Raw genomic sequence first — 22,465 nt, forward strand, 5'->3', positions numbered from 1 at the left:
CATGACTTTTAAATTAGAGTTTTGAAAGGACTATTGGTTGATTATATTTCCATCCTGCATGTTTCCCCAACTGAGCCCCAATTAAACCTTAGCTCTGCATTATTACAGCTGTTGGTAATTAAGTAGGGGCTGTGTTGACCTTGGACTACTAGTATCCACAAGAAAGTATTCAAGAAAAATTAAAATTACTGTATTTTAAACATCTTTTCCATGAATTTATATTTCAGTATTTCATACCACATTTGTGGTACTACTCTAAGGCAGTGGTTTTCAACCAGTGTGCCATGGCACCTTGGGGTACCTTGAATGATGGTCAGGGAGGGTTCCCTCCCTTCTTTGATGCCCTCATGCATCTGCCTCCCAATGGCTTGTGTGGCTGTTTGTTGCTTCAGCCATGGCTACAAGCTCCTCAGGCGAATGGTGCCTCTGGGGCTGGCCAGGAGGTGATGTTTGCCTAGAGGTGAGGCGGCCTTGGAGTAGAAAAGCAAATGGTTGAGGGATCCCAGCCAGCCAGTCTGCTAGCCCTTGCTGTTGGGAAGGGACAGACAAGTGGGAGGCTGGGCAGGCATGCACCACACTGGCTTTTCTTGTGTTTGCTGTGTGAAAGGCCTATCTGGCAGTTGAAGGGGAACCCTTCCACCATGCAGGCTCAGTGGCATCTGCTGTTGTCACTGCTGCCTCCCAAGGTGAGTAAGCTGCTGTCCTCATGTTCACCTTTGACCAGTCTCTGTCGGTCCACTAAGGCTGGGGGCATCTTCTTCCAAGGCCCCTGTGGGATGTTAGGAGGAGTCACCTCTCTTGGGGGGTGGCTCATGGACCAGGGCTAGTTGCAGCTGCTCCCTGAAGGACTCTCAAGGAGAGATGAGGAGCCTGAGGGAACACTCCACAAGAGAGGGTGTTCAGAATTGGGTGGTGGCCTGCCAGCTCTGCAGCTTTTGAGGCTTGGAGCGTGTTCTCCCACAGGAGAGCCACGGAAATTATGTAGTTGATCATGGAAGCCATGGACTCAAAAAGATTGAAAACCTCTCATCTAAGATGCCTTATTTTTTAAAAAAGAAACAATTAAGCAATACATTACATTACAGTTAACCAATGTAGTACATAAAGTAATTTCAGGTTACTCATGACCTGGAGCATTATTCAGCGTATGAGCAAAAACATTCTGTTAAGGTGTATCAATATAGAATCCCTCAAAACTGTACAAAGTCTGGGCTTCAAGAAGGTGGCATTACCTTAGTCACTCAGTTTGGGAGTAAGCCTTATTGAACTCAATGGCAGTGTTGGATTATGCTTTAAGTGATTACATAAATATTTGAAAAGTAGCACATCAAACCAGAATATTTCATTATGAGATTAAAGTCCAAACTTCATATATTACTTTTCTAAAGTTGTGTTGTGATTTTTTTAATATAATTTTTTTTAAATGTTGTAACCCACCCTGGGACCTTACAGTGAATGCTAGGTAATGAAATACATGATGATATATTGATGATGATGATGATGTAACCATCTCTGCTCAGTTTACTGACCCAAAGGCCAAATTTTGCATATTGCTTTTCTAAAGTTGAAAGCACCATCCCTGTATTGGCCAAAAGAAAGGTAAACAAAAATGCTTGACATACGGTATTTCCTAGAGGGGTGAATGGATTTAGCTCAGATACCCATTTTTTGGCCAAAAGAAAATTCAACAAAATTGCTTGACCTAAAAAAAAGAAAAGAAAAGCGAGAAATTGATATCAATTTAAAACTGAGATTCTGAGGGTTTTCATTGATCTCTTTCACGGCAAATGCCAAAGCCATGATGTGATGGTAATTATTAATTATTACACTAGAACAAGAGTTGCATTCCACATCACACACATTTCCCATGTTTTGTAAAATGATCACCAATGCATCATTATATATATATATATATATATATATATACATATATATATATATATATATTGCAGTATTGCCAATTTTTCCATAACCCTTAGCCTAAATTCCTAAATTGCCCTAAGCAGAAAGGAAGTATATTTGTACTTAATAATAGGTACTGTGCTTCTCAGTATGGTAGGGTATATGGGCTGATAAGGGAGTGGTAAGACCTCTGGTGGGGAACAGGTCATGCTGCTTCAGGGATAGTTTGTCCACCTTTAGCTCCCACCCTGCCCTCAGTTCACCATGCCAACCTGACCACATCCCAGGAAATCTCTTTGCAGCTAAACCAGGTGAGTGTAGTCAATGGGTCTCAAACCCTCAGCAGCTTCCCACTGAGATGATACTGAAATTGGAGATTTAAATTAGTTACCATGTGTGCAAAACTACAACACTCACCTGCATAGATAGCAGCTGCCTAGTTGGAATAAGGCATCTCTAGCATATCTACCTAGGTCCACAGAGTCATAATGCTTTGTCCATGCTCTAGAGAACAGGGAACCTCCTCCCTGGTCCTGGCACACCCTTCCCCATACCTTTATTTCCCTGAAGCTTTCTTCAATAGTCAAACCCCAAAGCCACCATTATGAGGATGCCGGTATTAGACTGTTCACAAAAAGTAGGTAAATCCCTTACATAAGTTCTTCAAACAATGCTGGTGGAGGTTCTTCAGTGAAGGATAATTGTTTGGAGATTATGAAGATCTGGGAAGCTAGGCCACCAAGGATGAGGTCTCCTGACTGGTGATACTTGTGAAGCGGAGGGTGTGGATCATGGACATGACACTTCACAATGTGAGTCTTGCATGTCATTTCAGGAAGCAGTGCCAGCAGCAACACCACAAATGCCACCATCCTGAGTGTATGGAGAAATCTCCACAAGACTTATTATATTGTGTTACCACTGACACCTCCCTTAATAGTTTCAAAGGCAGGTATTGAATACTTGTCAGTCTGAAATAAACCTTAAACCTGAAGAATAAGATTTTGTTAGTCCTGAGCCATATTTTGAACATGGCACTTATATAAAATACTTCACTGTCTCCACTACAAAAAATTGTAGGTGGTTTTGCATGTGGCAGAATTAATTACAGTCTACTTTATAATAACAAAGGAAAATAATTGCAAAGTCAAGGTTGGAGTTTCCCCTGAGGAACTGTAGAAGCTTTCAAAAAATTATGTTTGTCACACCTGGACATGAGTTTTCCTTTGCTTCATTTTCTGCCTAGTAATTTTGATCTGATGTGCAGCTCAGAGCTTAGCTTTCCATTAGTTTCTTGCCCTTCCTGAATGGTCCAATTGAGTTTTGGTCTTTATTTATTTCTCTCTTTTTTACTTTACAAAGTTGTTATTGTACTTCACCAGACCCTAACCTATTATACAGTATTTGTAAGAATGGATTCCAAATATAATTGAGTTTGTCTGTGGCAAGTCTGTGTTTATATGCAAGTTGTTCACATGTTTTGAGTTTGTAAAAGTCTTCCATCCAATTGTATGGATTTTTATTTTTCCAATTCATCAGTATCAGTCTTTTTGCTGTGGTAAGAGCATGGAGAGTCCACTCATATTGTCCTTTTGTAAGGTTTCATATGCTGGGTATATAATTCAAAAGGATATTTTGCTCTGTAAATGTAAGGTTGTTCCGTACGGTTCTGTTGATAGTTTCAGTTACCTTCTGCCAACAATCTCTCAGTATAAAGGTAAAGGTAAAGGTACCCCTGCCCGTACGGACCAGTCTTGACAGACTCTGGGGTTGTGCGCCCATCTCACTCAAGAGGCCAGGGGCCAGCGCTGTCCGGAGACACTTCCGGGTCACTTGGCCAGCGTGACATCGCTGCTCTGGCGAGCCAGAGCCGCACACGGAAACGCCGTTTACCTTCCCGCTGGTAAGCGGTCCCTATTTATCTACATCTCATTTATTTATTTATTTATCTCTCATTTATTTATTTATTTATCTCTCAGTATAGGACAATGAAAAAACGTATGTTTTAGAGAAGCATTATCCCTATTGCATCTTCAACAGTTAGATACCCTAGATAGCCCTTTTTTAGACAAACATAATAGTTCCAGTATATTCTAAATGTTATTTTTTGTTGTATGAGCCTCAATTTAAGGTCCCAAGATGCCCTTGTTATAGCACATAAAACAGTTTCCCACTGTGTGGTCCAAACAGAGATCTCTAATTCTTTATTCCATTCCTCCCTCAATACCTGTATATCAAATTGGTTTGCTAGTAACAAAGATTTATATATGTTGATGGTTGGGGTTTTTTTGTTGCACAAGAATTAATCAGCTACTTCAATATCTCTGTGGTCTCTGAGGCTGTAGAAGCTGCTGATCCATAGATGGTGGTTGGCAAGTGTTTTATCTGGAGATATTGGCGGTGAGCATTTGCGTGCCAAGACCCCATGCCCCTCAATTGCCTATTGATTAATAAACACAGAGATGCAAATATTTAGGTTAATAGGCTAAAACAGGCCACAACTTTATTGGTTACAGATGGGAGTGGTTGGGCTTAGGGTGAAGCCAGGCAGTATCTTGACTCCCACCTGTCTGCAGGGAGTCCAGCTACGGGTAAGCTACTAATAGAGGGAGCCCAATGACTTACACCAAATAGGGACACCACAAGGGATCCCGGTTGGGGTCATGGCATGGCCGTAGCCCATGCCTGGGCTTCAGACAAGATCCTATTAACAGATTGCCCTTATAGAGGTGGGGCAGGCGGAGGATACAACCTCTCCTCCATTAAACAAAGGCTTACTCAATGCCTAACCTTACAAAGTTGTGGTAGGCGAAAACCAAATGGCAGCTGCTAATTCGCTAAGTGGAAGAATTCCTTCCGGCCCCAACAATAAGGTGGCCGACATTTGTCCATAGCTTAAAAAAAGGACGGGTGGGTTGGGAGATCCAATGAGGAGGTGAGAGAGGGAAGCCCCCTGGCAGTGCTGCAGTTTAAAACACCCATGGCCATGCCCTTCTCCAGCATTGATTGGCCAGGTGGGTGTGACGTGGCCGGGGGTTGACATGAGGGGGCATCATTCCCCTGCCCCTGAGCCAGATCACCACAAGTGCCCTGATGCCCAGCCGTAACACCACCCACCGTGAAAGTTGAGTGGTCTTGCATGCCAAGGGCCTATGCCCTGCAGTTCCCTATTGTCTCTAAACTCACACTGACATGAGTATTTAGGTTAATGAGCTAAAACAGACCACAATTTAATTGGTTACAGATGTAAGTGGTTTGACTACTTCAATATCTCTGGGGTCTCTGAGGCTGTAAAAGCTGCTGGTCCATAGATGGTGGTTAGTAAGTGTTTTATCTGGAGATATTTAGAGAAGGAATCAGCTCAACACTATTCAACCATGCTTATATTACTATTATTCCAAACAACAACAATATTTATTACGGCCATAGGCCCATACAGGTAAAAACAACACATAAATAGCAGCTTGTGCACATGGGGGAAAAAAAACAGTCGCTAAAACACCACAGTAACAATAAAATACTATAAAATGGAATGGCATACTACGCCTTAGTTAGCTTGTAGTGCTCCTTGGCGTCACTTTTGGGTAAGGACAGCGACCAGGAACCTAGCCACATTCAGGGTCGTATGGGTATCCTTATCCTGCAAAATTTGAGCAAGGTGGAATTTTGGTGGGGTACCCTCTAGTTTCTGTATGATTGATCCCAACAAATTTGCCCGTGGCACATTGAACAGGGGGCAAGTGAACATGATGTGCTGGAGCGACTCCGGCGTCTCCTTATCACATTCGCACGTGGCGGGGGCTTGGCCCTTTGAGAATCTATGTCTCAGGACGTTGGAGGAAAAAACGTTGAACCTCGCTTTGGTGAAGGCCAGTCTATGGGCAACAGTCGAGAGGGAGGAGAGGTATGATGGAACGCAGTAAGTTAAAGTGATACCAATGTTCTGGGGCGAACAAACACCTCCCCCCAGCATATAATTTCGCTGTAGATCGATGTCATCCAGTCTTTGGCGGATCAGTCTTTGAGCAGTAATTTGGTCTAATTTTAGGGAATCTGAAGGAGAGATTCCATAGCTCAGGAGTTTGGCATGAATTCTACTAGTCCAAAGGCTAGCGAATTCATCTCGCCATAAGCACTGGACAAGGTAGTGGTTTGGTAATCTATGCCACAATGATAACCAATAATTGAAGACTTGCTTCCACAGGCAAGTTTCTAAGGATGCGATCTTCAGTTCTAGTCACATGGCTGCGTTGCTTATGCACAGGGGGAGCACTAGGAGCCGTCGCAGGAATTGATTTTGCAGTGTCTCAAGAGGAGCAAGATCTGTCATCACGGCCCAAAGCGGGGCAGCATAAGCTAGCACGGCAACCACTTTTGCCTTGAACACCTTTAGGGCCGAGGGAACATGCAAAGCTCCATCCGAAAAAAAGAATCGGAGGAGCGCATATGACAAAGTTTTGGCCTTGTTAAGTAGGTGTTGAATTTGAGCTTTCCACCCCAAGTTGTGTTGAAAAATAACTCCTAGGTATTGAAATTTTAGGACTTGCTCTATTTTTGCTCCACCAAGCTATTATTCCAAAGCCCAGCAAGGAGTTTTGGTCTTTCTTTAAATATTTTTTTTTAAAAAAATGTGCATATGTATATTAAAAATGCTATTCTGTGCGCATTTTAAAAATCAAAATAATGTGAAAACAGGACAGAACGAATGCATGGAGTGTATTTCCATCCATAAAAAATGAAAAAGACCCCAGGAATACAAAACCATGGTCTTCAGCATGAAAAGAAACAGACCTTTCAAATCCTATTTAGTCGGAAAATGTGGGATACTGACCTCCAGGAGAAAAGATGGCTGGCTTGTTCTCGATTGCCAACTCTTCGTTGGCAGATTATTATGAGGTGATTAATGATAGCAAAGATGTAAGTTTTGCTTATTATGGTCTTCCTTGAAGATAGGGAGATCAAGAGATTAACCTCAAATATTCTGGGGGGAAAACTTTTCTTCTCAGTGGAAACAAGAAGTTTTGGGATGTGCAGAACATCTTAGTGCAAGCAACCACCATCATGCTAGACACGGGAATTATAAAACTATGACGAAGAGCTATGTAGGAGAACAGTTCCAAATATGCAGCACACAAACTATAGCCAAACATGCAGATACTTAAATGCTTCAATAACCTCTTTTTATTAGTTGTTCCCTCTTGTTCAGCTCAGGCCTCAACAAAAGAATGTAACATTTTGGGGAAAATATGCAACCCAACAAACCAGCACTGGAGGCTAAAATAGAAAAACTCTCCACAGCAACCATGTATTTTCCCTTCGAGCTCAGATAAGCTGGAATAAATGACACCCAAACACTGCAGAAGACCAACATGCTGAAAGTGATGAACTTGGCTTCATTGAAACTGTCAGGTAACTTCCTGGCAAGGAAAGCTACAGTGAAACTGATAGTGGCCAGCAAGCCCATGTAGCCCAAGACACAATAAAACATAGGTACAGATCCTTCGTTACATTCTAGTACAATTTCTTCAGTAAGTGATTTTGTGTCAATGTCTGGGAAAGGGGGAGTAGTAGCCAGCCACACAGTACAAATGGCTGCTTGAATAAAGGAGCAGGAGAAAACAATGGTGCTGGCCAACTTCTTCCCCACCCACTTCTGCATCCTTGATCCTGGTTTGTTGGCCATGAAAGCCAGAACCACAGTGGTGGTTTTTGCCAGCACACAAGAAACAGCCACTGAGAAGATGATGCCAAAAGCAATCTGTCGAAGACACACCACCTTCTTAGGCTGTCCAATGAATAGCAAAACACAAAGGAAGCAGAGCAGAAGGGAGGTGAGGAGAGTGTAGGTGAGGTCCCTATTATTTGCTTTGACAATGGGAGTGTTATGGTGCTTCATAAATGTCCCTAGCACCAGAGCGGTGGTGAAAGCAAAGGAAAGAGCGCAACAGGCCAAGCCTATCCCCAAAGGTTCTTCATAAGACAAGAAGATGTCAATCTTGTGAAGACAGAAATTCTGTTCTTTGTTTGGATAGCTTTGCTCCATGCATTTGTAGCAATCTCTCATGTCTGAAACGAAAGTTATTGACTTCCTCTCACAAAATCTGAACAGTACATATTGCCAAGGAAGGAAGGATGCAAGAATTGGGGGTGAAGTGAGGCACCCGTGGGAGCAGCTACCTAATATTTTGTGGCAAACTCCCTCTCAGTACTGGCTCATGTAGACCAGTCTATCATTGCCCACTACTCCGCTGGGAAAATACTGCTGAGTCATTCATTTCTTACCTTTCTGGTCTGAAATCTTCCCTTGAGGACATGGGATGCAGTCATAGCAACAAAATGACTTCCCCTCCTTCACTTTCTTGCTAGAGCCAGGATTGCAGCTTTCACTGCACACAGAAATAGGCCTCACCTAATTCATGAAGGATACAGTACAAGAAATATTTTGTGCTGAATCCATAAATCAAAAAGAACAGAGTGAGAATGAGGAGCTTGGAATCCTTATACTGGGGCCTTTTTTAATGTTACTATAGTGATGTTTTCCGACATTTTTCTACACCATCATATTGGTAATGGTTGACTTGTTTCTTGTTTTCTTTTAAATTATCCACTGTTGTTATTTTTTCACAGCAAGGCAGAATTGATTGAAATTCCTCAGTCAATAATATCAAAAGGGCAGAACCTTTGGAAGATAATTTAATATAGTATTTTATATATTTCTGTGGGTTTTTTTAACCTTCTCAATTAACACACTCTATTTTAGAGCAGTCATTCATTGTCCACTAAAAATCATTTTACATATCAGAACATAGTGTCAGTGCTCATTCAAACCTGGAAGTCAATCTAAATTCCATACAATTATATTCTACCTGGTTAAACCAGTTATGCCATGTCACAGCATCTTCATTGATATTGAATAGTTGGTCGGAAGAAGCCTGGGGATCCACTGTCCCAACCTTCATCCCCTGAAAGGATTGGTTGGAGAAAATAATCCAGTTGATAATATCAAATCCAGCAACAAGCACCCCATTCTTGTCAAAAGAAATCATGTCCCCAGCACTGTTGTTAAATGAAATGCTTCTCAGAAAATGATGCAGCTAGAATGGAAAGAAAAGAAAAGGCAAGAGTTTAGAACATTCTTTAGTGGTATCATTCAGACTAAATTCAATACCATCAGTTCAATGATGGCATGGGTGGGGTTTGAGTGGAGGAAGATAGATCAACAAAATTGCATCAGTCTTCACAGATAAAGGCAGAAAAAACTATTTTCCATTTCATGGTAAGAGGAAGGGAGATGTAAATGCCAAGATGAAAAAGGTTATCTGGGGTCTTTCTTAACACACAGGATAAAATATCAACCCATTACCTGCCACAAATCTTGAATCTGAACTGTCCAACTTCCTCTATCCACCATTGCCCTCTTTTTAAGTCGAGATGAAGACACAGTTTGTAGAGCATGTGCCATGACATATACAGCATTATAGATACTGTAGCTGTGGCCAGTCATGCCCATTTCAAAATAAGTGCCAGGAAGGCTCTCCAGCTTTTCATCCCCTGTGCAAATGTTCCCTTGCACCTCATCAACAGTGGTATTTTGGAATACACAGTCAAAGGCCTGTTCCCAGAAGTGCCTGATAAAACCATCACCTTTCGTGCTGGAAGGGCTTCTGCTCTCAAGGAAAGTTTTAAATCCTGATAGATTATTGGAGTGAAATGTGAAGGACAGAGCACCATGCAGCATTTGTGTCTCCCAAGTCCTCTGATAGACAAATGAGACAAGCTCCATCTGGGCTGTCATTATCCATACTTTGCCTTTAGGTTTTTTAGACACATCTAGATTTGACAAATATGGCAACCATCTCAAAAAAACTAAAGTGTAGGATTCTCCAGAAACCACAAATACATTTGTTTGAGAGTCCATGATTTTATCATGTATTGTTGCGCCATCTTCCATCATGCTTCCCATTTCAGTGACAAAGGATAACATGGGTAATCTCTCTATGAAGGCAAAACAGATGCCATTCTGGGAGAACACTGGAAGCACACTTTGCAGAAATCTTTCTCCACTGTCATTATCCATCACAATTATCCCAATCCATGTCCACCAGAAATGCAGAAGCAAAGAGAGAATCCCTTCATACTGAAGGGCTTCCTCAGGGACCAGCTGGTAGAACAAAAGGCCTGAGGCTTTGTCATGCCTCACTGGAGCAGGACCATATATTAACTAAAGAGAGATATGGAATGGAGGGGTGTGTGATGATAATAGTAACAACAATATTGAGAAATATGAATGTCCAAAGTTTAGCACATACACTATTCAAGCAGAAATTACAACAACCTGGCAAGCAAGTGAATGTTGTTATTTTCATGCTGCAAAGAGGGGCCTTATACTGATCAAATGGTGGCTAGCTTATATCCACCTTGCAGAGGGAAGCTGGGGAGAACTGGCTGAGGGACCATTCTTGTCTCCCACATTTAACCACAAACTTGTTTTAAACACAATACAACACAATTGTCAATATAAATTAAGTTTGTTTGCTTATTGCCCATTCATTTCTTGGTTCTATTTAAGGTGCTCAAGCTAATATTTAAAGCCATAAATGTCTTAGACCCCAAATATTATAAAAACTGCCTCCTTCCCTACAGACCCACTTGGGTATTAAGATTGGCAGTGTGGTCCATCTTGCTTGTTCTACCATCTCAAAAACCTGGGACTGGTGGCATGGGAAAGGACATTCTCTTTGGAAGCCCCTAAGTTGTGGGTCTCCCTCCCCACAGAGGTGCACCTGGCAAATTCAGTATGTAGTTTACACTGAGAGCTGAAGACACATCATTTTACCCTGGCTTTTGACACCTGATATCTGTATTTTCACGACCTAGCTTCTTCCCATTACATATCAGATAGGTGGCATCACTGTTATCTGTTTGGCACCTACTGGAAATTTTCCATTTTCAATAAGTCTTTTAAGTGGAGATGTTTATCCCTATCTTTATCCATGTTGGGTTTTAAATTGTTTTTATCCATGTAATGATTTTAGTTTCCTTTTTATATGTGGAACTTGTATACATGATTTGATTGTTGAATATTTTTATTGTTAGATGACTTTGAGATGTTTCATAGGAAAAGATTAATAAGTGGAAATAAATAAATAGATAGTAATAAACACAATACCTAAATAATGTATAAGTACTTTAAACAGCACACGTTTCTCACCACCTAGCCTTACCTGTATTCAAGTTACTCAAGTATGGAGCTTCTTGCTCAGTTCAATGAAAATCAGGATCTACATACTTTTGAAAATGGGTCACCTTCCTACATGTGGTCCAGTCTAGAATAAGAACATACATATATGGCTCCCCTCCTATCCTGGCACAATAATGTGTATAACAGATGGCAAAAAGGAGAATGAATTAGAACACTGAATTTCACTCATCCAAATTTAGCCAGATGATGGAGATCTGTTCTTCTTTTTAATCTGCACAAGTACCCAGAAGAATATTTTCATGAATCTCAGCTCAGCCTTTTATGAATTCCCATTTATGAACAACCAAACAAAAAATGAAGAAACCCTAATGGCTGTTTCTCCTGATCTGGACATGAAAGGTACAGAAAAGATCACAGTCTACCTCATTACCTTCATTTTACACATTTATGTCACTAAACAATGAAATGGAATCTGGAAGGATAAAGCAGGTATGAAAGATGTTCAAAACTGCATGTTTCACACACACACTACCTGTGGAATTTTATATTGATCCAAGATTGTTGCCACATGAAGAGAGACTGGAGAGTCCAACCCGCCAATAACTGCTATCAGGTCATCCTGATTGCCACATTTGTAGTTGGGGGAAAATCTGTTTGGTGTGGATAACAGGAGCATTGTGGCATGATAGGTCCACTTTCCACTGAAATAGCTGTCATAGATCTGGAAGCCCAAGGTAACATTGGGTAAGAGGTGGAGGTTTTCATTGATCTCCTTGACTGCGAATGCCAAGGCTAGGATGTGTTGGTAATGCTTCGGCACTACACTAGAACAAGAATTACATTCTGTTAACCTTTTAAAAAATACCACAACTATGTTACGTGTAAGCTTCTTTAAATGTTGTTATTTTATTTTAGTATTTACACAACTTCTTTCTTTATGGCACACTCTTCCACTGTCTCCAGAGATGGCAAATGTCAACACAATACATTCCTTGATGTAATCTTTGGCATAACATGGTCTACAAAAAGGTGAAGCTACCTGAGTGATAATCTTCAGGAAATGATATTGTCTATACCTATATGTGCAGAGATGACAGAACTAAACAGCATCAGTGTTCATCTTCAGAACTGTATGCTAGCCTTTATTGTACAGTTTTATGTTTTATAGCTGTAACCTACTTTGCTGTATATTTTTATGACACAGTGGTATATAAACTTTTTTATAACTAAATAAAAAAAAAAACCATGGCACAGCCTGACTTTTCTTCGAAATGACATTTTCTTGGTAATGACCTTCAAAATTTAAAGTGTTATATAAAAACATATAATCTAAACACAATAAGACGTGCTATTTAGTATTTAACTCTAACAAATATACAGTGGTACCTTGGGTTACATACGCTTCAGGTTACAGACTCCGCTAACCCAGAAATATTACCTCGGGTTAGAAACTTTGCTTCAGGATCAGAACAGAAATCATGCAGCGGCGCGGTGGCAGCAGCAGGAGGCCCCATTAGCTAAAGTGGTGCTTCAGGTTAACAACAGTTTCAGGTTAAGAACAGACCTCCAGAACGAATTAAGTACTTAACCCGAGGTACCACTGTACATTTATTCCACTTATATTTTTATTCTAAATTAAATGTCTTTGGTACAGAGTGCCTTATAAAGATATTCTGAACAAATCACAGATGTAGAAAAGAATGAAATCACCCCAAACAAGGGGAAAATGAGCTTTTTTTGTTTGCTTGCTTATCATCAGGAATCAGATTTGAAGGAAGATAGTGGCGACTCTCAGGTGAACAATTTCTACATAATACTTTCCTAGTCACATCTGAAAACAAGCAACACTCCCTTGATATTTTGAAAGATGGCAATTGGGGTACCAAAATTATGAATGAATAAATAAAGATGAGTAAAGCAACATCTGCTGTATTTTAAAGAAGGAGGGGAGCAGAAATTGGGCTTTAACCTGAGTTTTTGCCATCTGTGAGATGAAATCAGAAACATTCATGAAGTATAGTGTAATCAATGACTTCTTATAATGATAGATATATAACCCGTAGCTGGGAATCATGAGCAGGATGTTCCATAAGTACAGCAGGTTAAGAAAAGCAGTTCTGAATCGGACCACAGGTCCATCTTTTCCAGTACCCTGTGCTGACAGGGGCCAGATTGATTCCTACTGTTCTATTGTGCTCATCTCCTACTTGTGGTCTTCCAATTGAAATGGTATTATAATTGGGAATTAGCTTTTAAATAATATACCAGGTGTGCAAGACCATCAGATTCACCTGCATAGATAGCAGGAGACAGAGATATAAGCTTCATTGGTTACAGATGCCTGGTTGAAATAAGACACAAAACATCCCTAGCATTTCTAATTAGGTCCACAGTGTGTGTGTTTTCTCTCTCTAGAAAACAAGGAGCTTCCTCCCTGCCCCTGGAACAACCTTCCTCAGACCTGAAGCTTTTTCCACAGTCCTAACCCATAAGTCATCATAATGAAATGCAGATCTAAGACTGATTTAAAAAATGAAGGGAAATCCCTTACATAAGTTCTTCAACCAATGCTGGTGGGGGTTCTTCAGTAAAGGATAATTCTTTGGAGACGATGAAGTTGTGAGAAGCTATGCCACCAAGAATGAGCTCCCCTGACTGGTGATACTTGTGAAGCGGAGGGTGTGGATCATGGACATGACACTTCACAATGTGAGCCTTGCATATGTGAGGAAGTTGTGCCAGCAGCAACATCACAAAGGTCACCATCCTGATTGTAAGGACAAACCTTCACTAGACTTACTTTATCATGTTTTCACTGACAACTCCATCATTTCAATGGCTGATCTGAATACTTGTCTGTCTGCAGTACACCATAAACCTCAAGAATAAATACTGTTATTTCTGAACAGGACTTTTTTCAGCCAGAACTCACCATGTGGGCGCTGTTGGCATTATAAAAGAACAAGGGAGGTGTTCAGGGTAGGTTCCAGGACCTCTTTTTTAGTAAAATAGCACTGGTCCCGAGACATATTTTTTAACATGGCACATAGATAACATCCTTTGCAGTCTCCAGCACTAATAATTGCAAGTGGTTTAACATGTGTCAGAGTTAATTACAGTCTATTTTATAATAACAAAGGAAAATAATTACAAAGTCATGGTTGAAGTTTTCCCTGTGGAATTACAGAAGATTTCAGATAATCATGTTTGTCACACCTGGGCAGAAGTTTTCCTTTGTTCAGTTTTCTGCCAAGGAATTTTGATCTTATGAGCAGCTCACAGGATAGTTTTCCATTAGGGTTTGTTTTTTGTTTACTTCCTGAATGGCCGAATGGATTTATCTGCCTTTTAAAAAACTTTTCAAAATACTTTAAAGAATGGGTATTTGGACACACACACGCACACACACACACACACACACACACACATATAAATGCTATTTTTGTCTATTTTCCTATCATTGTAATGCAGAAACCAGAGAGAACAGACCCATGGACTTTATGTCATCAAGAATAAAAAATGAAATGGGCCCCAGAAATACAGAACAATGATCTACAGCAGCAAAAGAGTGTCTGTCTCTCTCTCTGTGTGTGTGTGTGTTTCTATCTATATCATCTATATCTATATCTATATCTATATCTATTTCACTTTGTTGGATAACGTGGGATACTATGTGTACCAGCAGGCAGCAAGAAGGGACGGACAAATATATTAGCAAGGAGTGGAGGGCAAGAATAAAGGGAACATCAACATGAGCTAGTTGAGAAAAGAGACAACAACACATGGTGTCAGACCTGACTGTGAGGGTAGGGGTGGAAGAGAAATTTTAATATTAGCCTACCTAATTTGCAGTTCTCAAAGCAATATGTGAACTAAAATTTTGTAATCCTTGGAAATTTTCATGAAATATAGTTATCCGGTAGCAAAGGTTCAGTGAGGACAATTAATCACTTTAACGGGGAATTGTGTAGTCTCCAGTCTTGTATTCAACGCTGTGGGACTCATTGGCAGTGTGGGTAGCACCTTTGAGGTCAACCCCTCGAGTTGTGGGGCCCTGGGAAGGGGTGAAGCAAGAAGGCCTTAATCCTCATCTGAGAGATAAAGACTTAAGGGAATGGGGAGATGAAACACAACCGGACACCCTTGTCAAACTGGGTACATCCACAATTTGTTACAAGTAGATTTTTAAAAAAATAAACTTTATTGAAAATATTACAATGATTACCAAGCAAAAAGTGTTGCCTTCCAAGACAAATACTTGTGCAGATGATAAGTTTTCTATGCAATCATCCAAATGGCATCAAAACAAACTGGGGAAATTATTTGCATTACAAATTTAGCTCATGAGTAGTTAACATTCCACACAATTGTCATCTACTGCAGATTCAATCAAACAAAAGTAGCCCAGTTTGAGCAAACATGTCCCTTGCCTATTTCCTTGTATGATCACAATATGTTTTATGGTTATAATCCAGAGGGTGATGTTCTGCCATTCATGTATAAACGAACTTCCAAAGCGCGTTGTATATCCGCAGCTAAACCAAATTATAAACATATGAACAGAAGAGTAGCTAAAGGGGAACCAGAGGGCAAAATGAAATATGTTGCAAGTCAGTTTGCTTTTAAGCAAAATTTTGTTTCATTTCTCTACCCTAGAGATCATTCTCTTTTCTTCTAACTAGGCAGCACTTGTAAAACAATAAGGAAGCTCTATGTAGGAGCTGCAAGGGAAGCTCGCATAACAGTTCTGTGGTTTTTTTACACATTCAAATATTCAGCACACAGACTATAGCAAAACACGCAGGTAGGTAAATGTTTCAGTAACCCCTTCTTGTTAGCTGTTCCCTCTTGTTCAGCTCAGGCCTCAACAAAAGAATGTAACATTTTGGGGAAAATATGCAACCCAACAAACCAGCACTGGAGGCTAAAATAGAAAAACTCTCCACAGCAACCATGTATTTTCCTTTCGAGCTCAGATAAGCTGGAATAAATGACACCCAAACACTGCAGAAGACCAACATGCTGAAAGTGATGAACTTGGCTTCATTGAAACTGTCAGGTAACTTCCTGGCAAGGAAAGCTACAGTGAAACTGATAGTGGCCAGCAAGCCCATGTAGCCCAAGACACAATAAAACATAGGTACAGATCCTTCGTTACATTCTAGTACAATTTCTTCAGTAAGTGATTTTGTGTCAATGTCTGGGAAAGGGGGAGTAGTAGCCAGCCACACAGTACAAATGGCTGCTTGAATAAAGGAACAAGAGAAAACAATGGTGCTGGCCAACCTCTTCCCCACCCACTTCTGCATCCTTGATCCTGGTTTGTTGGCCATGAAAGCCAGAACCACAGTGATGGTTTTTGCCAGCACACAAGAAACAGCCACTGAGAAGATGATGCCAAAAGCAATCTGTCGAAGACACACCACCTTCTTAGGCTTTCCAATAAATAGCAAAACACAAAGGAAGCAGAGCAGAAGGGAAGTGAGGAGTGTGTAAGTGAGGTTCCTGTTATTTGCTTTGACAATGGGAGTGTTGTGGTGCTTCATAAATGTTCCTAGCACCAGAGCGGTGGTGAAAGCAAAGGAAAGAGCGCAACAGGCCAAGCCTATCCCCAAAGGTTCTTCATAAGACAAGAAGATGTCAATCTTGTGAAGACAGAAATTCTGTTCTTTGTTTGGATAGCTTTGCTCCATGCATTTGTAACAATCATTCATGTCTGAAACGAAAAGTTATTGACTTCCTCTCACAAAATTTGAACAGTACATATTGCCGAGGAAGGGAGGATGCAAGAATTGGGGGTGAAGTGAGGCACCCTTGGGAGCAGCTACCTAATATTTTGTGGCAAACTCCCTCTCAGTACTGGCTCATGTAGACCAGTCTATCATTGCGCACTACTCCGCTGGGAATATACTGCTGAGTCATTCATTTCTTACCTTTCTGGTCTGAAATCTTCCCTTGAGGACATGGGATGCAGTCATAGCAGCAAAATGACTTCCCCTCCTTCACTTTCTTGCTAGAGCCAGGATTGCAGCTTTCACTGCACACAGAAATAGGCCTCACCTAATTCATGAAGGATACAGTACAAGAAATATTTTGTGCTGAATCCATAAATCAAAAAGAACAAAGTGAGAATGAGGAGCTTGGAATCCTTATACTGGGGCCTTTTTTAATGTTACTATAGTGATGTTTCCCCACATTTTTCTACACCATCATATTGGTAATGGTTGACTTGTTTCTTGTTTTCTTTTAAATTATCCACTGTTAGTATTTTATCACAGCAAGGCGGAATTGATTGAAATTCATCAGTCAATAATATCAAAAGGGCAGAACCTTTGGAGGATGTGGACAGGCTGCTTGGACGAGTGAAGCCAACCACCTGTCTCCTGGATCCTTGCCCATCCTGGCTTATAAAAGCTAGCCAGGAAGGACTGGGCGATGGGCTTCGTGGGGTGGTGAATGCTTCCCTCCGTGAGGGAGCCTTCCCAGACCCGCTGAAAGAGGCGGTTATTAAACCGCTTCTTAAAAAAACATCTTTAGATGCGGCCACGATGGCCAATTATCGCCCAGTCTCAAACCTTCCATTCTTGGGCAAGGTGATTTAGCGAGTGGTTGCTGAACAATTCCAGGCACGCCTGGAAGAAGCAGACCATTTGGATCCCTTCCAGTCGGGATTCAGGCCTCATCATGGGACTGAAACTGCCCTGGTCGCACTGGTTGATGATCTCCGGCGGGCTAGGGACAAAGGTGAGAGCTGTTTCCTAGTTCTGCTGGATCTCTCAGCGGCTTTTGATACCATCGACCATAACATCCTTCTGGACCGTCTTGAGGGGCTGGGAGCTGGGGGCACTGTCATACAGTGGTTCCGCTCCTTCCTCCTGGGCCGTGTTCAGAAAGTGGTGATGGGGGATGAGTGTTCAGACCCCTGGCCGCTCACTTGTGGGGTGCCTCAGGGTTCTGTCCTCTCCCGCATGCTTTTCAACATTTACATGCAGCCACTGGGAGAGATCATCAGGAGGTTTGGGCTGGGTGTTCATCAGTATGCAGATGATACCCAGCTCTACCTCTCTTTTAAATCAGAACCAGTGAAGGCGGTGAAGGTCCTGTGTGAGTGTCTGGAAGCGGTTGGAGGATGGATGGCGGCTAACAGATTGAGGTTGAATCCTGACAAGACAGAAGTACTGTTTTGGGGGGACAGGAGGCGGGCAGGTGTGGAGGATTCCCTGGTCCTGAATGGGGTAACTGTGCCCCTGAAGGACCAGGTGCGCAGCCTGGGAGTCATTTTGGACTCACAGCTGTCCATGGAGGCACAGGTCAAATCTGTATCCAGGGCAGCTGTGTACCAGCTCCATCTGGTACGTAGGCTGAGACCCTATCTGCCTGCAGACTGTCTCACCAGAGTGGTACATGCTCTGGTTATCTCCCACTTGGACTACTGCAATGCGCTCTACGTGGGGCTACCTTTGAAGGTGACCCAGAAACTACAACTAATCCAGAATGCGGCAGCTAGACTGGTGACTGGGAGCGGCCGCCGAGACCATATAACACCAGTCTTGAAAGACCTACATTGGCTCCCAGTACGTTTCCGAGCACAATTCAAAGTGTTGGTGCTGACCTTTAAAGCCCTAAACGGCCTCGGTCCAGTATATCTGAAGGAGCGTCTCCTCCCCCATCGTTCTGCCCAGACACTGAGGTCCAGCTCCAAGGGCCTTCTGGCGGTTCCCTCACTGCGAGAGGCCAAGTTACAGGGAACCTGGCAGAGGGCCTTCTCGGTAGTGGCGCCCGCCCTGTGGAATGCCCTCCCATCAGATGTCAAAGCGATAAACATCTACCTGACATTCAGAAGACATCTGAAGGCAGCCCTGTTCAGGGAAGTTTTTAATATGTGACATTTCAGTGTATCTTTTATCTTTGTTGGAAGCCGCCCAGAGTGGCTGGGGAAACCCAACCAGATGGGCGGGGTACAAATAATAAATTATTATTATTATTATTATTATTATTATTATTATTATTATTATTAAATTTAATATAGTATTTTATATATTTCTGTGGGTTTTTTTAACCTTCTCAATTAACAATACTCTCTTTTAGAGCAGTCATTCATTGTCCACTAAAAATCATTTTACATATCAGAACACAGTGTCAGTGCTCATTCAAACCTGGAAGTCAATCTAAATTCCATACAATTATTTTCTACCTGGTTAAACCATGTATGCCATGTCACAGCATCTTCATTGATGGTGAATAGTTGGTCGGAAGAAGCCTGGGGATCCACTGTCCCAACCTTCATCCCCTGAAAGGATTGGTTGGAGAAAATAATCCAGTTGATAATATCAAATCCAGCAACAAGCACCCCATTCTTGTCAAAAGAAATCATTTCCCCAGCACTGTTGTTAAATGAAATGCTTCTCAGAAAATGATGCAACTAGAATGGAAAGAAAAGAAAAGAAAAGAAAAGAAAAGAAAAGGCAAGAGTTTAGAACATTAGTGGGATCATTCAGACTAAATTCAATACCATCAGTTCAATGATGGCATGGGTGGGTTTTGAGTGGAGGAAGACAGGTCAACAAAAATGCATCAGTCTTCACAGATAAAGGGAGAAAAAACTATTTTCCATTTCATGGTAAGAGGAAGGGAGATGTAAATGCCAAGATGAAAAAGGTTATCTGGGGTCTTTCTTAACACACAGGATAAAATATCAACCCATTACCTGCCACAAATCTTGAATCTGAACTGTCCAACTTCCTCTATCCACCATTGCCCTCTTTTTAAGTCGAGATGAAGACACAGTTTGTAGAGCATGTGCCATGACATAGACAGCATTATAGATACTGTAGCTGTGGCCAGTCATGCCCATTTCAAAATAAGTGCCAGGAAGGCTCTCCAGCTTTTCATCCCCTGTGCAAATGTTCCCTTGCACCTCGTCAACAGTGGTATTTTGGAATACACAGTCAAAGGCCTGTTCCCAGAAGTGCCTGATAAAACCGTCACCTTTCGTGCTGGAAGGGCTTCTGCTCTCAAGGAAAGTTTTAAATCCTGATAGATTATTGGAGTGAAATGTGAAGGACAGAGCACCATGCAGCATTTGTGTCTCCCAAGTCCTCTGATAGACAAATGATACAAGCTCCATCTGGGCTGTCATTATCCATACTTTGCCTTTAGGTTTTTTAGACACATCTAGATTTGACAAATATGGCAACCATCTCAAAAAAACTAAAGTGTAGGATTCTCCAGAAACCACAAATACATTTGTTGCAGTGTACATGATTTTATCATGTACTCTTGCCCCATCTACCATCATGCTTTCCATTTCAGTGACGAAGGATAACATGGGGCATCTCTCTATGAAGGCAAAACAGATGCCTCTCTGGGACAACATTGGAAGCACACTTTGCAGAAATCTTTCTCCACTGTCATTATCCATCACAATTATCCCAATCCATATCCACCTGAAATGCAGAAGCAAAGAGAGAATCCCTTCATACTGAAGGGCTTCCTCAGGGACCAGCTGGTAGAACAAAAGGCCTGAGGCTTTGTCATGCCTCACTGGAGCAGGACCATATATTAACTAAAGAGAGATATGGAATGGAGGGGTGTGTGATGATAATAGTAACAACAATATTGAGAAATATGAATGTCCAAAGTTTAGCACATACACTATTCAAGCAGAAATTACAACAACCTGGCAAGCAAGTGAATGTTGTTATTTTCATGCTACAAGGAGGGGCCTTATACTAATCAAATGGTGGCTAGCATGTCTACCTTGCAGAAGGAAGCTGGGGAGAACTGGCTGAGGGAAAAACTGCACTGTGGAGTCCTTGTCTCACACCTTTAACCAAAAACTTGTTTTAAACACAATACAACACAATTGTCAATATAAAGTAAGTTTGTTTGCTATTGCCCATTCATTTAATGGTTCCATTTAAGGTGCTCAAGCTAATATTTAAAGCCATAAGTGACTTAGACCCTAAATATTATAAAGACTGCTTCCTTCCCTACAGCCCCACTTAGGTATTAAGATTGGCAGTGTGGTCCATCTTGCTTGTTCTACCATCTCAAAAACTTGGGACTGGTGGCATGGGAAAGGACATTCTCTTTGGTAGCCCCTAAGTTGTGGGGCTCCCTTCCCATAGAGGTGCACCTGGCAAATTCAGTATGTAGTTTACACTGAGAGCTGAAGACACATCATTTTACACCTGATATGTGTATTTTCATGACCTAGCTTCTTCCCATTACATATCAGATAGGTGGTATCACTGTTATCTGTTTGGCACCTACTGGAAACTTTCGATTTTCAATCAGTCTTTTAAGTGGAGATGTTTATCCCTATCTTTATCCATGTTGGGTTTTAAATTGTTTTTATGCATGTAATGATTTTAGATTTCTTTTTATATGTGGAACTTACATACATGATTTAATTGTTGAATATTTTTATTGTTAGATGACTTTGAGATGTTTCATAGGAAAGAAAGAGGTGGCTTCGCCCTGCCAGATCTGAAATTATATTACGAAGCATCATGCCTCTGTTGGATAAAGGAATGGATCAAATTAGAGAATGGAGAGCTGTTAGATTTAGAAGGATTTGATAACAGATTTGGTTGGCATGCTTATCTATGGTATGAGAAGAAAAAAATTCACAAAGGTTTCGAAAACCACATCTTCAGAAGATCAATGATAGAGGTGTGGGAGAGGTATAAAAATTTGTTGGAACCTAGACTCCCCCATTGGATTTCACCATTAGAAGTGATGAGTGTGGGGGGGAAATCAATATGAGGGGGAGGTGGATAACATATGGAGAATTGGTAATAAGAGAGGGGGGAAATGGAAAATGAAAACTTATGAAGAGGTGAAAGAATCTGTTTATGACTGGTTACATTACTATCAGATCAATGAAATGTTTAAAAAAGATTGTAAAATGTGTGGGTATGAAGGTAAAGAATCAAAATTTCAAGTGGAGGTATTGAATAATGAGTATAAAAATCTGTCTAAAATGTATAAAATGTTGCTGGAGTGGCATACAATAGATGAAGAGGTAAAAGCAGTAATGATACATTGGGCAAGAGATTTTGGTTATAATATACAGTATGATGATTGGATGAAATTATGGAATGAAAGGATAAAATTCACGGCATGTACTGCGTTGAAAGAAAATGTAATGAAAATGGTTTACAGATGGTATATAACGCCAGTTAAACTGGCTAAAATGTATAAAACATGCAATAAGTGTTGGAAATGTAAAGAAAAAGAAGGTACTTTCTATCATATGTGGTGGGAGTGTAAAAGGGTGAAAGACTTCTGGGAAATGATATACAATGAACTGAAAAAGATGTTGAAATATACGTTCATTAAAAAACCAGAGGCCTT

At 41.1% G+C, this 22,465-nt stretch overlaps 1 protein-coding gene across 1 annotated transcript; it reads right to left on the minus strand.

The window, feature by feature from the left end:
• Nucleotides 1–7,069: 7,069 nt before the first annotated feature.
• On the minus strand, nt 7,070–13,870 carry LOC310830824 (vomeronasal type-2 receptor 26-like; the record flags this gene model as incomplete). Its single annotated transcript, XM_083710659.1, has 6 exons — nt 7,070–7,968; nt 8,185–8,311; nt 8,769–8,996; nt 9,266–10,123; nt 11,637–11,928; nt 13,656–13,870. The coding sequence occupies 6 exons, from the start codon at nt 13,868–13,870 to the stop codon at nt 7,070–7,072; spliced, it is 2,619 nt and encodes an 872-aa protein (XP_083566785.1).
• Nucleotides 13,871–22,465: the final 8,595 nt, after the last annotated feature.

This window comes from Podarcis gaigeae (assembly GCF_964106915.1).
Source record: "Podarcis gaigeae genome assembly, chromosome: 13".
Lineage (NCBI taxonomy): Eukaryota > Metazoa > Chordata > Lepidosauria > Squamata > Lacertidae > Podarcis > Podarcis gaigeae.